General features: G+C 40.9%; 1 protein-coding gene across 1 annotated transcript in view; it reads left to right on the top strand.

The window, feature by feature from the left end:
* Positions 1–14,593, top strand: part of SLC4A10 (solute carrier family 4 member 10) — a 191,642-nt gene that overhangs the window by 132,146 nt on the left and 44,903 nt on the right. The window contains exons 12-14 of the mRNA XM_045033036.1: positions 1,186–1,360; positions 1,548–1,681; positions 3,800–4,045. Of these exons, the coding sequence (XP_044888971.1) occupies positions 1,186–1,360; positions 1,548–1,681; positions 3,800–4,045 (555 nt within the window). The remainder of the gene's footprint in view (positions 1–1,185; positions 1,361–1,547; positions 1,682–3,799; positions 4,046–14,593) is intronic.

Raw genomic sequence — 14,593 nt, forward strand, 5'->3', positions numbered from 1 at the left:
ATAGTAGAGGAAGAAGCAGAGGGCACTGAGAACAAAATCCTGCAGGACCAACAGTAAAGAGTGGGAAAAGAGAAGACTGCAAGCTGCACTCATCCAAAGAAATTCTGAAAGTTTGATAGCTTGATAGATGTAATCAAGGAGAGAGAGATGTGGAAGTGCTATGACGGAATAGACAACTCTTGCAGAATGGGTGATACTTGAAGTGCTATAGTTAGCTCATTCTGTTCTGTGTGAAACAGGACCTGCCCTATAACATTTTTACTAGCATCATTTATATAAAAAGTCCCTTTCTGTAAAGGAAAAGACTTTAGACCAGCACGTCAGCTGGTGTAAATCAGTATAACTGTATTCAAGTTAATGGAATTATTCAGGTTTTCCCCACGTGAGGAACTATCATTTGATTTAAAGAACACAATGACATGAGATCAGGAACTGGGTTTATGTATGAGCCAATGCCATTTGAGAACTTTCTTTTTTTGTTTGCTCTCTGGGTTCCGTCTTCCTCAGGGCTACTTTCTGGATTGTCTTGAAGAGTGTGTGTGCCGATGCCTCTTCATCGCCACAGAAACTCAGGCAGGGTACTGAATGAGTTATTACACTATTTGGCCCAGAGACTGTGTGAATCTTACACTATTTATGAAAATGTAGTCTGCTGCTTCCTAGTACTGTACAAAACTCCTTACAGAGGGAAAGAACTCACTAGAAAGCTTCTTTTGAGAACAGATTTTAAATTGTAAATAGCCAGCATATGCTAAGTACTACGTATCTCTGTGAGTAGTTCCATCAATCTCAGGGGACAACTCATGGATCAAAGTAGTACTCAACATGGTAAAGATGCTAAAGAAGTATTCTAAGGCAGTAGCAGGTGTCAGATGAAAAAGAGGAAGGATAGTTCATTGATTTAGGGCACTAGGGAGACCTGCGCTCAAGTTCCTGCTTCCTGTGTGACTCTTGGCAAGTCACTTGTTGTCTCTTGTTACTCTCTGTGAAATGAGGATAATAGCGCTGCCCCACTTCACATCAGTTTTAGGAGGACAAATACTGTAAAGATTGTGAGGCACTGAGATTGGGGGTGCGAGACACAATTACCTTAGATTTCCCATGTACAAGTCTCATAATTCATCCCAGTGGTGAAAGAAAACAGAACTCTTTCTTTCTGTCTTTATTTTTTTCCCCTTTTCTTAGGTTTTTTGGGGGATTGATTTTAGATATCAAAAGAAAAGTTCCCTTCTTCTGGAGTGACTTCAGGGATGCTTTCAGTCTGCAGTGTCTAGCATCATTTTTATTTCTCTACTGTGCTTGTATGTCTCCTGTCATCACGTTTGGAGGTCTGCTGGGAGAAGCAACTGAAGGTCGTATAGTATGTGTTTTACTTTAATCTGAACTTTTAAAACATATTTGCCCTTTTAGGTTTGGGGTTAGAATTTTCTTAATATTACATGTGTCGCCTTGAAAATGTTGTAGTCTGAAACTGCATTGTTACCCACAGTATTGGGACTCTGATAGAAAATTTCTGAAAGTTCAATCTTTTTTTTTTTCACATGTAGAGTGCAATCGAATCTTTGTTTGGAGCATCCATGACTGGAATAGCCTACTCTCTCTTTGGTGGACAGCCTCTTACTATACTAGGCAGCACAGGGCCAGTGCTGGTGTTTGAAAAGATATTATTTAAATTTTGCAAGTAAGTGAAGTAATTTTATTTAAATAAATTTTCAGAGGATATTTTTGATGTACGGGTGTGTATGTGGCTAAATCATCATTATAAATCCCCTGGCAGCATGCTGAAAATTTGCTTATGTGTAATTTAAATTTGATTACCCTTTTCCTGTGTGACTTCATGAACTACATTTTAACTGATGAGAATCTATATAAAATTAGAAATATAACAAAGGGCACAATCCCATGTTAGTCCATGAGAGGTATCTACTCCTCCTAGCATAAAATGAGAAGTCAGGATTTTAGGAAACATTGCTCAGACTTTTAGAGGAACACCTGGAGGATATCCGGTGACCAAAACAAAGGGGACTCTTAATGATAAAAGGTGTTTTTAATTTTTCACTTTAAAACTGTTCTGAAAGGAATCCAAACTCAGATTGGTATTAGATTGTATCTTGGACCAAAATGATTAAATTTAAATCTCATGAATGGAAACTACCCCATAAAATAAGACACATTTCACAGCTTTTTGGCATTTTATCATTCATAACAACATAGTCAGCAGTGCGAAGCTGACAGGTACTGGAGTTGAGCAGCATCTCCTAATCCATGGAATAAATGTAATATAACCTTTTCCCCTGCCCCCTGTCTCTTGAAAAAGAACTAAATAAAATATAACACAAACCTGCACTTATATGCTAATACACTGTAAGTAAGATCCCTCTGCCACAAAATGAGTGAAAATTGTGCCTACATTGTCAGCCAATCGTGGTGGGTTCCTGAGATCCAGGGCCTAATGTGGGCAGATGTCTACCTGTCCTACACACTTCTTACCATGAGTCCCTTCTGCTCAGTCTGCCTCATTTTTACAATTGGGACTTCTGAGGCAGGAAGGCTTAATGGCAGAGCAAAACCTCCTGATCCTCCTGATGAGCAGGGCAGAGTGGGAGGCCCTGTCCATTCCCGAAGGTCATTCCCTCTCATCTCCATGATGGGAAAAGACCTCCCAGATCTTCGTGTAGATTAGCTGGGACCAAGATATATGTGGCCCTAGCATGCCCCGTGTATGATTATGTACAGCCAGCACAGAGGGTTTTGCTCTAGTTTGTGGATGGAGGGTGAGGGTCTATGTGAATGAGGCAAGACTTTGAGACTATTGTAACCACTATCTTGCTGATCACAACAACTTATTGTCTTGCACTTTTGAAGTTGAAGAAAACAGGCAGATGTAGGGATCTACCACTTCTGCTGCCCACTCAGGATTAGAGTGCATCCAAAGTGTAATCCACGCCTTTGAGGGTGTATTCTCATACACAACTGCCTTTCATTGTCCCCTTTAGTAGCACACTCAGAGCAGAAGAGAATCTGGCTTGAAGACATCTGACTTCATTTCATGAAAGGAAAGAAATTCTGAATTAAAAGGGCCTTCACATTTCTTCACAACTTTCTCTTTTTTATTTAAAAAAATGTAATTGGGAAATCTTTAATGCATCTAGTTTGTTTTTCAGTTAAACAGTGAGACAGCAAAAAAGAATTCCTGAATTAACTGGGAGCATTAATTACATTTTGATTGAGTTTTTCAGTAAAAAGGGATCCGGCCACTGCAAAATATAATTGAAATCCATGGCCTATTTTATAACTTGTGGTGTTCAATACTATTAAAAAGGGGGTAAATGAATAATACGACTATATCTACATGGAGTATCTCTAGTTCTTTATTTATAAAGGTGAAAACTGCATTACATGAGCTCCCATGCAGATTCCCTCCTTGGTGAGCTAACCAACATAGTACTTGACTGTCAGGACAGTATTCTGTCCAGGGCCAATGGTGGCTTCAAGATGGACATTAATGCACCATAGCATTCACAAAGTAGCAAGTTCTGCTCACATCTCTGTTCCCTAATAGAGTTCTACAGTGTACTTTAGTGTTGTATTGGGCATTAGAGCTGGCTGTAGTCTTTACTTTTTGCAGATGGACAGCCTCCTTGGATTCAGTCTTTCTAGAGATGACTTTTGCGCTTGGCAGGTCAAGAGAGGATAGAAAAAACGCACATACCTACACAGAGTGGATTTTTGTAGTATTTCCTCTTCTGTGCCTACGAATTAATGTTTTGACTCTGTTAATTTTTCTTTTTTTTATTAGAGATTATGGGTTATCATACCTTTCTTTGAGAGCTAGCATTGGACTATGGACTGCAACTCTATGCATCATCCTTGTTGCAACTGATGCAAGCTCCCTAGTCTGTTACATTACCCGGTTTACTGAAGAAGCATTTGCTTCTCTTATCTGCATCATTTTCATTTATGAGGCCTTAGAGAAGCTATTTCATCTCGGTGAGACGTATCCAATCAACATGCATAATGATTTGGAACTGCTGACTCAATACTCGTAAGTAAGATTTCATTTGTTAACCATGGTGTTGTCTTTTTCATAAATTATATATTCCCTGTGAAGAATACGAATGGTGCACAGAAGGAAAAGCACTTTCATGCTTGAGACACATTGCTTGACATACAGCAACCTATAGATGTGATAGAATCAATCCAGTGTTTTTCAAAATTATAATTGCTGTATGTCTTATAGGGTTCATTCCTCCTTATGGTCATCATTTGGTCCATATGATCATAATGATCATAATGCGAGCTAAGTGCATGTACTGGGTGGGAAATAACACCTGTTAGTGCCTGATTCTGCTGTGCGGAGGCTGCAGTGGTGTAGTGGTTTCCTTAAGCAAATCATTTCACCTCTTATATGCCTCATTTTATCTATCTATAAAAGCTGTAAAACAGATATTGTGAGACTTAATTAGTGTTAATAAATTAATTACTATTTTGGTAAAGTAATTTGAGATATTTGGATGTGAAATGCTACAGAACTGCAAAATATTAGTTTTAACATGAATGTAGTACAATTCTGCACCTAACATAGACAGGTCTCCCTGCCCTACATCCTACATTCTCCTTGTCATTTTAAATGGACACAGTCATCTTCTTCACATCTCAGTCCTGAACTATTGTGCTGATGCATTCCACAGCAAAAGCAGTTGCATTTCAGTAGTGAGTGAAATGATTCCTATGTGTAATTATACAAAGTGCTTTGAGATGAAAGGCACTATGCCCTGGTTTTTCACAGCTTTACTTTTCAGATTTTTACTTAATATATTACTGAATGGTTCATTACAGTAGTGTAGTATTAGTGCTCTATAATTTTCTTTGCAAGCACTTTATAGTTTATTAAAATAAATTTTAAAATAACACTTTTATAGTATTTCTCTGTTGTCATATTTACATATCTAATTTTGCCTTTCCTTACGGGGGTATAGTTCCCATTTAAGGGAGGGCAGAATATGATCTCTGGACTACGGCATTAAGGGTCTGATCCTGAGAAGTGAAATCAGTGAGAGTGCAGGTGTTCAGAACCTCTCAATATCGGGGGATCCGGTGGACATAGTGTACTTAGATTTCCAGAAAGCCTTTGACAAGGTCCCTCACCAAAGGCTCTTACGTAAATTAAGCTGTCATGGGATAAAAGGAAAGGTCCTTTCATGGATTGAGAACTGGTTAATGGACAGGGAACAAAGGGTAGGAATTAATGGTAAATTCTCAGAATGGAGAGGGGTAACTAGTGGTGTTCCCCAAGGGTCAGTCCTAGGACCAATCCTATTCAATTTATTCATAAATGATCTGGAGAAAGGGGTAAACAGTGAGGTGGCAAAGTTTGCAGATGATACTAAACTACTTAAGATAGTTAAGACCAAAGCAGATTGTGAAGAACTTAAAAAAGATCTCACAAAACTAAGTGATTGGGCAACAAAATGGCAAATGAAATTTAATGTGGATAAATGTAAAGTAATGCACATTGGAAAAAATAACCCCAACTATACATACAACATGATGGGGGCTAATTTAGCTACAACGAGTCAGGAAAAAGATCTTGGAGTTATCGTGGATAGTTCTCTGAAGATGTCCACGCAGTGTGCAGAGGCGGTCAAAAAAGCAAACAGGATGTTAGGAATCATTAAAAAGGGTATAGAGAATAAGACTGAGAATATATTATTGCCATTATATAAATCCATGGTACGCCCACATCTCGAATACTGTGTACAGATGTGGTCTCCTCACCTCAAAAAAGATATTCTAGCACTAGAAAAGGTTCAGAAAAGAGCAACTAAAATGATTAGGGGTTTAGAGAGGGTCCCATATGAGGAAAGATTAAAGAGGCTAGGACTCTTCAGTTTGGAAAAGAGAAGACTAAGGGGGGACATGATAGAGGTATATAAAATCATGAGTGATGTTGAGAAAGTGGATAAGGAAAAGTTATTTACTTATTCCCATAATACAAGAACTAGGGGTCACCAAATGAAATTAATAGGCAGCAGGTTTAAAACAAATAAAAGGAAGTTCTTCTTCACGCAGCGCACAGTCAACTTGTGGAACTCCTTACCTGAGGAGGTTGTGAAGGCTAGGACTATAACAATGTTTAAAAGGGGACTGGATAAATTCATGGTGGCTAAGTCCATAAATGGCTATTAGCCAGGATGGGTAAGAATGGTGTCCCTAGCCTCTGTTCGTCAGAGGATGGAGATGGATGGCAGGAGAGAGATCACTTGATCATTGCCTGTTAGGTTCACTCCCTCAGGGGCACCTGGCATTGGCCACTGTCGGTAGACAGATACTGGGCTAGATGGACCTTTGGTCTGACCCGGTACGGCCTTTCTTATGTTCTTATGTTATGTTCTTATGTCTTGGTTACTGATTCTTCCTTGTAACATTTAATAATGAGTTTTTTGAAATGGCTCTCTCAGCTTAAGAATCTTTACTTCATTGTTGCGTTCTGTCGAAGAAAAACTAAGTTCTCGCTTTTATTGTTTGGGTGCAGCAAAATCAAATTCTTTAATTTCTCCAGTAATTACCATGGAGGGAGAGAGTGCCATAGGACACAGGGTCACCCCAGTCCTGGACAGGTCTCTCAACTGGTAAACAATCACAGCAAGCCTTTATACCTTTTACAGACAATTTCTAACAATAATACAGACAGTAAAAAGCAACAACTACATTTTGTTTATACATAGCAAAAAGGCTTATCTTATTTGTCTCAATCCTAGAAAAAGCAAGCCTGCATTTTGGTTAGTGATTGCAAGGTCGTAATAACTTTGTACACAGTTCCTGTCCTGTCGCCTCGCACTATCTTTGCTCCTACAAGTCTTACGTCATTAAGGTTACAGTATGGCCTGACTCTTGCTAACTAACATTCATTAAGATCTCTTCAAATCCTTGTTAATTATTTACTGGCTTCCACACTCCCCCCTTTTGTACTTCTAGTACAACAAACAATTTCAAATCTCAATTCGCATGAAACCATGGACTTCAGATTCTACAGCAAACCTGTCAACCGTCATGGGACGTAATGACAATGCATGATTAGCATGAACATGAAAAGGTATTATAACTATAATTATGTTTTTTTTTTTTCCAAAAACAACAACAATAACATAATCCTAAACTAACTAACAACACGACAAACAATAACAGTCCCAGAGGAACAATACAACGGGGCTGTTGTACAATTCTAATCACAAAGCATAAAACAACATACCTAGTACATAAAGTAAACACTCTATAAGCTGTATGAAAGGTATCCTTTTCAGCTTAAAATATATACTAAAGCAAGTGAATTTGCCCTTGCAATTCAGAGATTCTTTGAACCTTAGGTAACAATGAAAGCAAATTTATGAAACCGATCAGGCATTATTCTAGTCCAATCAAAATATACCTAAAATCTAAGAGCTACTTGCAACATTCTATCTGCATTCTATCTGCATTCTATCTGCAGGCCAGTAAATGATATAATTGCCTGCAGCAGTGGTAAGATCAATATGTATATCTTGTCAGGTGTTATTCTAGGGGTACTGTCTATAAATCAGGTAGGTATACCAGGTGGTCTAATTTCCCAGATGTCTCGGTAAATAATTCAGTTCCACATGCATCCTCCCCATGGACCCAGCAGGATTCGGTATGTGGGAGCCCACACCCCCTAACTGGTCCATATGCTTGGAAGGAGCACTGTGAATGTCCACAATTCCATCCAGAAAGTGTCCAAGTATGTCTTCATGACCACAGATCAGATGGTACTCCTGACGTGTCTGTAAGGGCAGTGGGCCAAGTCTGGTCCAGATCCCACTGCAATGCCTTCCCAGCCTCAGTGATATTCAATACCATCTCTGTCAGTAACTTCTGGGTCATAAAACTAAGGGTGGAAATGACATGTAACTCACCAACTCCAGCCTGTACTTAAGATAGCTGAGCTTCAAAAATAAGACTAGTGGCCTTTTCTAGTTGCCCCAATTTCTTATCATGTTCTTGGCCTTTAAGAATAGTCCAAATGACTACTACACTATTGGCCCCAGCCCACAGGGATCTGGTCAATTCCCTTCTTGTCCAGAGGAAATAACCCAGGCCTTTTGTTGTGCTAATCTAATGGCAGCCCCTTGTGAGCAATCTGGGTATGTAGAAAACTGGATAAGGGCAATGTCAGTTAAAATCCAATTAGGGAGGGCAATACATACTGAAGGATTTATCCAGAACACAGGGCGCAGCCTGTAGAATAAACCCCAAAATCCAATTAATACCACAGTCCCAAGCATGGGTCCCACAAATTTCTTCCTGCCAGTATGTAATTCTGTGTTTCTTCACCAGGGTCAGTTCTCAATGTCCTTTTAGTCAGGAATTCCTGGACTTTGGCAATGTCAGTGGAGTGAGTGCTTCTTCTGCCTTCCCAAAACAATCAAGGTTTAGCATCCTACAGGGGAGAGGTTTCCAGCACATATCACCCTGTAATAGCTGTGCTTTTTCTAGAAAAGTCTAAAGGCACAGTTGGACTGTCAGTGGACAAGGGAGAGGTTGTCCAGAAGCTGTCCAGAAGCACAGTAGAACTAGAAGAAAGAATAGGCTAATCATCAACAGGAAAATTCTTCTGATGTGGAGGGGCCTTTTTTGCAGCGAGAATCCTGGGTCCAAGCAGTCAGTCTGTGGCACTTCACAGCGGTGTCGGTAGTCAGCAGGACTTGGAAAGGGCCTTTCCAGCATGGAGCCAAGGCAGTCTTTCGCTGATGGATCTTTATGTAGACCCAGGCTCCTGGTTCCAACGAGTGGCAAGGTTGCAAAGGATCCTTTGGTAGTGCTTCCATCACCTGTGTATAAAAAGACTTAACACATTTCATTAGTGCCTGACAATATTTAAGCATTATGTTATCCAGCAAATGAATGTCCATCTGAGCTGGGGTTAGTGGGGGTGCAGTTGGTAGTCAGCATTGGGTGTCCTGTCAAATTTCATGAGGGCTGAGTCCAGTCGTTCAATTGGGAATGGCTCTCATACACATCAGTGCCAAAGGAAGGGCATCTGGCCACTTTAAGTGTGTCTCAGCACAAATCTTGGCCAGTTCATTTCTTTGTAAGTCCCGTTCCGGCGTTCCACTGTCCCAGCGTTCCCCCCCCTTCTCTTGGTAGGCAGCCAAGCGGTGTCCTTGACTGGGGCCAGCGCATGTTAGCCATTCTCTTCTTGGCTTTTTGTTTTTATTTTTTTTTTCATTTAACCTACAAAGAAAACTTTTACTCTTCAATTATACACCTTTTTCATACCATGAACACATAAACAGTACTGTTATACAGTACAGAAGTATTATCATTCAATGTATGCCACATATACCCTTTCACTAAAATAACCTTATTACAGAACTTTGGAAGAACAAGCCAGGACAAGCACACCCACTTTGAGAAGTTCACTTAATATAACTTCTAGTCCAATAGCTATCCACCATCCCCAGCCCTCTGGCTAAAAGTCTGAGGTAGCCAGAAGGATCCCTTGTACAATATGGGGAGTGGGTTAACTTTTCATGTCCTCGCTTCCAAAGACTGTCAGTATGCAAATTTTAACAACAATTCTCAATTAAAAGATTTGGCCAATGTAGTTTCTTTCTCTTACTTAAGAAAATGTATTAGACTTTAGTATATCACATTTTCTGATGTAACCAAACACTTTGTATTCCAAATTGAACAAAACAAGTATCTGCATCTCAATCCAACATTTCCGCTTGATATCAAATCAGACCATCTCATGAAAATATTAAACACAACAATATTCTGAAAGGTGTATGTGGACTAAGAGATTCATAGAATATAGAAGTGAAGTAAGCTACTAAGAAATAAGAGTTCATGGATTCACTTATGTTATATGAGAACAAAAGTAGTCTAATGAAAAAGGACAGAATCTACTCGCACCCTGGGGCTGATGATGGCCAGTCTCCTCAGCAAGTGAAACATGTCAAAAAGCATTCTCAGGCGGGAGAGCCTCTCCAGAAGTATGGTTTTTTTAATGATTTTGTTGAACTCAGATGAACTTTCTGCGTAGGGAGAGAAACAACAACACTAGGGCAAGGCCACCACCTTCTGTTCCAAGAGAGAATAACAGTGACTCAGCCAAACCTGGCATTTGCATTTTGACCTGGAAAAAGAAACAAGACCAAGAAGCACTGGAACACATTGTTATATGTTGTTTTCTCTGAAAATATAGATCGAGAGTCTGGAGCTGAGCACACATACACATACACAGCCCTGTGGCCTGGGGCTGAAGTGTGATCCCCACCACCTGGGGCTGACATCTGGAGCCCCACTGCCCGAGACTGAAGTAGCAGAGCTCATGTAAAATTACAGAATCCGTGATCTCTGTGACCAACTCGTAGCCTTACTAATAAGTTATGGTTTGATGTGTATATATACTCTCTCATCATATTGTGCAAGTACTCTTCCTTGGTGGTACTTTAACCTAAAGAATAGACATGTGTTTATTGGCTTTTCTCCAAATTCACATTCAGACTATGTATATGCACCAGGGATGAAATCCTGGCCCCACTGAAGTCCATAGGAGTTTTGCCACTGACTTCAATGGGGTCAGGATTTCACCTTAAGGATCTGTATAGAGTGTAATTTGTGTTTTTTGAGTATAAGTGGGGAGGGGGAGGGTCGGGGGGGTTAAAAGGCTCAATATTTCTGGGCATTTGGGGGGGTCAAAAGGAAATGAGCTTTGGTGTTCTCATAATATTTCTGTTCATGAAAAGTTGAAATATTACATGAAGGCTCCAGACAGCAAGCAGACATTAAAAATATTTCATGGGTTTACCTTAATGACAGAATATTATTCAAGTTATTGTGGAAATACAATTAACAGCCTTCCTATGTACAGTGGAGCTGCAGTAGTAGATACCTCCATATTTTAAGGGACAACATCAACATAACTCAACTGATAATAGTGGCATTTACAAATAAAAATTGTTAAATTATAATTACATACAGTCTTAGAACACCTGATGTATTTGTGAGGGGGAACTGTTTACTAACTATGAACCCTTGATGAATATCTACCATATGCTTTTTTTTTTTGCTGCTTTACAATGCATATAGAACTTGCAGGGCACTGACAGCAGGAAGAAGAGTGCCAACCAAATTGTCATCATCCCCTCAAACTCTAGCTTTGGGACTTCCTGTCCTATAACATCAGGCAAACAGTGTCAGAATTTCTAAGCACAGCTCCCCAAAAGGCATGTGCCTTTCAGATGTTTTCCAGATATCTGAACATCACTTCATTCTTTTAGGTGATATTGTACTGACATTACATAACTATCTAGATCAAATGTCTGATGTCATATGTTTGATACTGTATTTTTTTCTCATTTTCATCTTTCTGGGCTTCTTTTCTTGGTTAATCACAAATTTCTTTCAGTTATGAAAAATTACATTTATTTGCATTTTTACATTGTGTCTCACTTTGTGTAGGCCTAACTGGTATTTATACCCTTATCTTCCACCTGTATGCATGCCCTAGGATTATTTATGCCAGCTAGCCCCATTAATGTCAAACCCACTGGCTGACTCAATGCAGATTCCATATTAGTAGGACCACTGAATACTGCTCTCTACCAGGCAATGGGAGAGCTCTCAGTGACACTTCACAGTTTAACTGCTGTACTCTGCAAATCTCATTCAAATTCTCTGCCCGTCAGATCCTCAGATCTTCTCTTGAAAGCAGACGTTTCCCCGACCTCCTACCCTCCAGCCTGACATAGTTGGAAGTTTATAGTTTACTTAGGTTGAACAATTCTATTTTCAGGACTTGGCTCCACATCTGTCCTTTTTCCTTTATCCTCACTGTTACTGGGGATGTCAATATCCATATTGACAATTTGCATCATACTGCCACTGCTTCAGGACATGCTCTGACATCGAGGAGTGCGCTTGCTGTGCCAAGGATTATACCCTTGAACAAATAATTTCACTCTTCTTTTTCTGTCTATAACTCTATTACTACTTCATCGACTATGACTTTGCTTTTCCTAATCCCTCATGTATGTATTGTTCTCTAAAACAGCTACATTCATTACTTTTCTGTCTCAAGTCTTCATTGGATGTTCCTACTACTTCCTGATCCACATACCAATACCTGCAGCTAAATCCTTCTTCTGACTTTTGATGCAGTTTCATTCCGCTGATCTCATACACAGTTCACTTATTCTCATACACAAATCACTTCCATAAACTGACGTTCTCACAGGTCTGGTGGGGCAAGGATGTGCTTTAAAGCACACTATTTACCAGAGCACTAGGAAAATCCAGGTTATCTACTGTCCCACATAGTTATGCCAGTATAACTTTGAAGTTTAGACCAAGCCTGAATTTTTTCCCCAGTCAGCTGGACCATCCACCTGGACCTGTCTAGGAGAATGCCCCTTGATGGCTGCTGCATTTTGGGGCAGATCCATTTAGTGTCAATGAGTTGTAATCACTGGTCCAATAGCTCTTCCTCCTTTCTAGGTAAGGGTATGTTGGAATTGTCTGATTTCCCTTCTAAGGGTATGTCTTTACTGCACAGTTAGCCTGGGATCTTGCTGAGTGTTACCCCTAATTCCCCTCCTGGCCACATACAAAAACCTCTCACCCAAATTTAGTGATGCTTTCAACCTGGGTATCAAGTGCTGGTTTTACTCAGGCTGGTAACCCACCCACTTTGTAGAGGGGACACAAGCTAAATCAGTTGATGCTGATAGTTCTCCAATGCCTGACCACTATTTCCCCTGTGTGCCCAGAAGGTCAGACAGGTTTACAAAGAATTGTAAAATGACTTAGTTTACTGCAACACAAAGAACCATGGGCTGTACCCCCAGAAGTCCTAATGACACACACGGATGATTGCAGCACCAATAAGGACACAGTAACTTTGGTAGGGCTTTGCACTTTGGTTGCTCTCACCCAGGCTTGGCTAACCTGGGTGCTCAGACCCAGGTGCCAATCACCCAGGGTCATGGTCACAGGTCATGGGCAATAAACAAAAAATCATGGCCTGTGACCTGTCCATGACTTGCACTATAAATACCCCTGATTAAATCTTAGCTGGGGGGTATGCTGCTCTAGGGGGTATTGAGGGAGTCATTGCTTGGGGTTCCCCTAGGGGGGAGCTGCTGTTCTGGGGGCATCCAGGGGGCCCACTGCTCTGGGGGAGCCCTGGGCCAGCAGCACCAGCTGCAGGGGGGCCACTGAGCAGCAGCTCCTTTGGCGGCCCCCCCACTGCTGTTCCAGCCACCCCCAGGACTGCTGCCAAGCTGTAGCAGCTCCTCCTTCCCCGGGGCCGCTGCTCAGGGGGGTTCCCAGTGCAGCTGGCTGCAGGGCTGCCCAAGCGGCTGGCTACGGAGCTGCTCCAGCAGTGGCCAGTGTGGCTGTCCCTGGGACCAGCTGCTTGGGCGGCCCTGGGGTCAGCCACACTGGCTGCTGCAGAAGTCACAGAGGTTGCGGAAAGTCACAGAATCCGTGACAGACATGGAGCCCTACTTAAGATCATAGTTCGTCACACATACCATTCCTTTAGTTGGGAGTGCAAAGACCCAGTAATCTTAATTACCCAGCTCTGTGACACACAACACTTTCTTCTGACTATTGACTCTGCATAACTCCAAGTGCACTACTCTTTCCTCACCAAACACTGGGAGGAATTTGTTTCTCTGCATTTAACATTAAGCAAAAATTTGGTTTGCAAGTGGAAAAAGTTGTAATCACCTGAAAATGACAGCTCTGCATGTCAGGTATGTCATTTTCAGTCAGTTGGTGAACCAAATTTCTTCAAACATCTCAAAGACACATGGTGAGGTTTACTGATACATCTATAGCAGATATGGTTTAAAAACTTGTAATTAAGTTACTTACCTTTTCTTGTGCACTTGTCTTTTTAAGCAAAGTATCATGTATAACTTTTTATGCTTGTATAACTTCAGAGTGGGTTAAATGGTTTTCTTAAACATTCAACTTATTTGGACTCTGAAGTGTATACTATCAGTAAAAGAAATACTAGTTGAGAAGGAATTGTTTGATAAATGAGTCAATGAAAATGGGAGGTAGACTGGAATGTCTCTTTGCACTTTGTCACTCACTGTGGCAGAGAAACAAGGAAGTGAGCCAAGCAGACATCGCAGGATTTGAGGAGAGGTGTGTTTGAGACTTGCTTCTCTTGAGTCAAATGCAGCACTACCTATTTCCCTTTTCCTGGGGAAGCCTCCCAGCTAAAAATATCCTTGCTCTCCAGCTAAACAAATAAACAAACAAACAAAAAAACTCCTTCCCTGTCAAGGTAGAAGATTGGGTGTTCTTCGTCTCTGACCATCTGCGATAGGGCAGCTCCCAATCCTACTTCAGATGCATCTGTCTGTAAAATGAATTCTTTGTTGAAGTCCGGGGCTATACGCACAGGGTTACTGCAGAGGGCTGTCTGTAGATCCATGAATGCTTTCTCTGTGGCATCTGTCCACTTCACCATTTCTGGACCTCGGGCTTTTATCAGGTCTGTCAAGGGACTTGCTCTGGTGGTGGAATGGGAAATAAATCGCCCGTAGTACACCCC

Source organism: Mauremys mutica, chromosome 10, assembly GCF_020497125.1.
Source record: "Mauremys mutica isolate MM-2020 ecotype Southern chromosome 10, ASM2049712v1, whole genome shotgun sequence".
In the NCBI taxonomy this organism is placed as follows: domain Eukaryota; kingdom Metazoa; phylum Chordata; order Testudines; family Geoemydidae; genus Mauremys; species Mauremys mutica.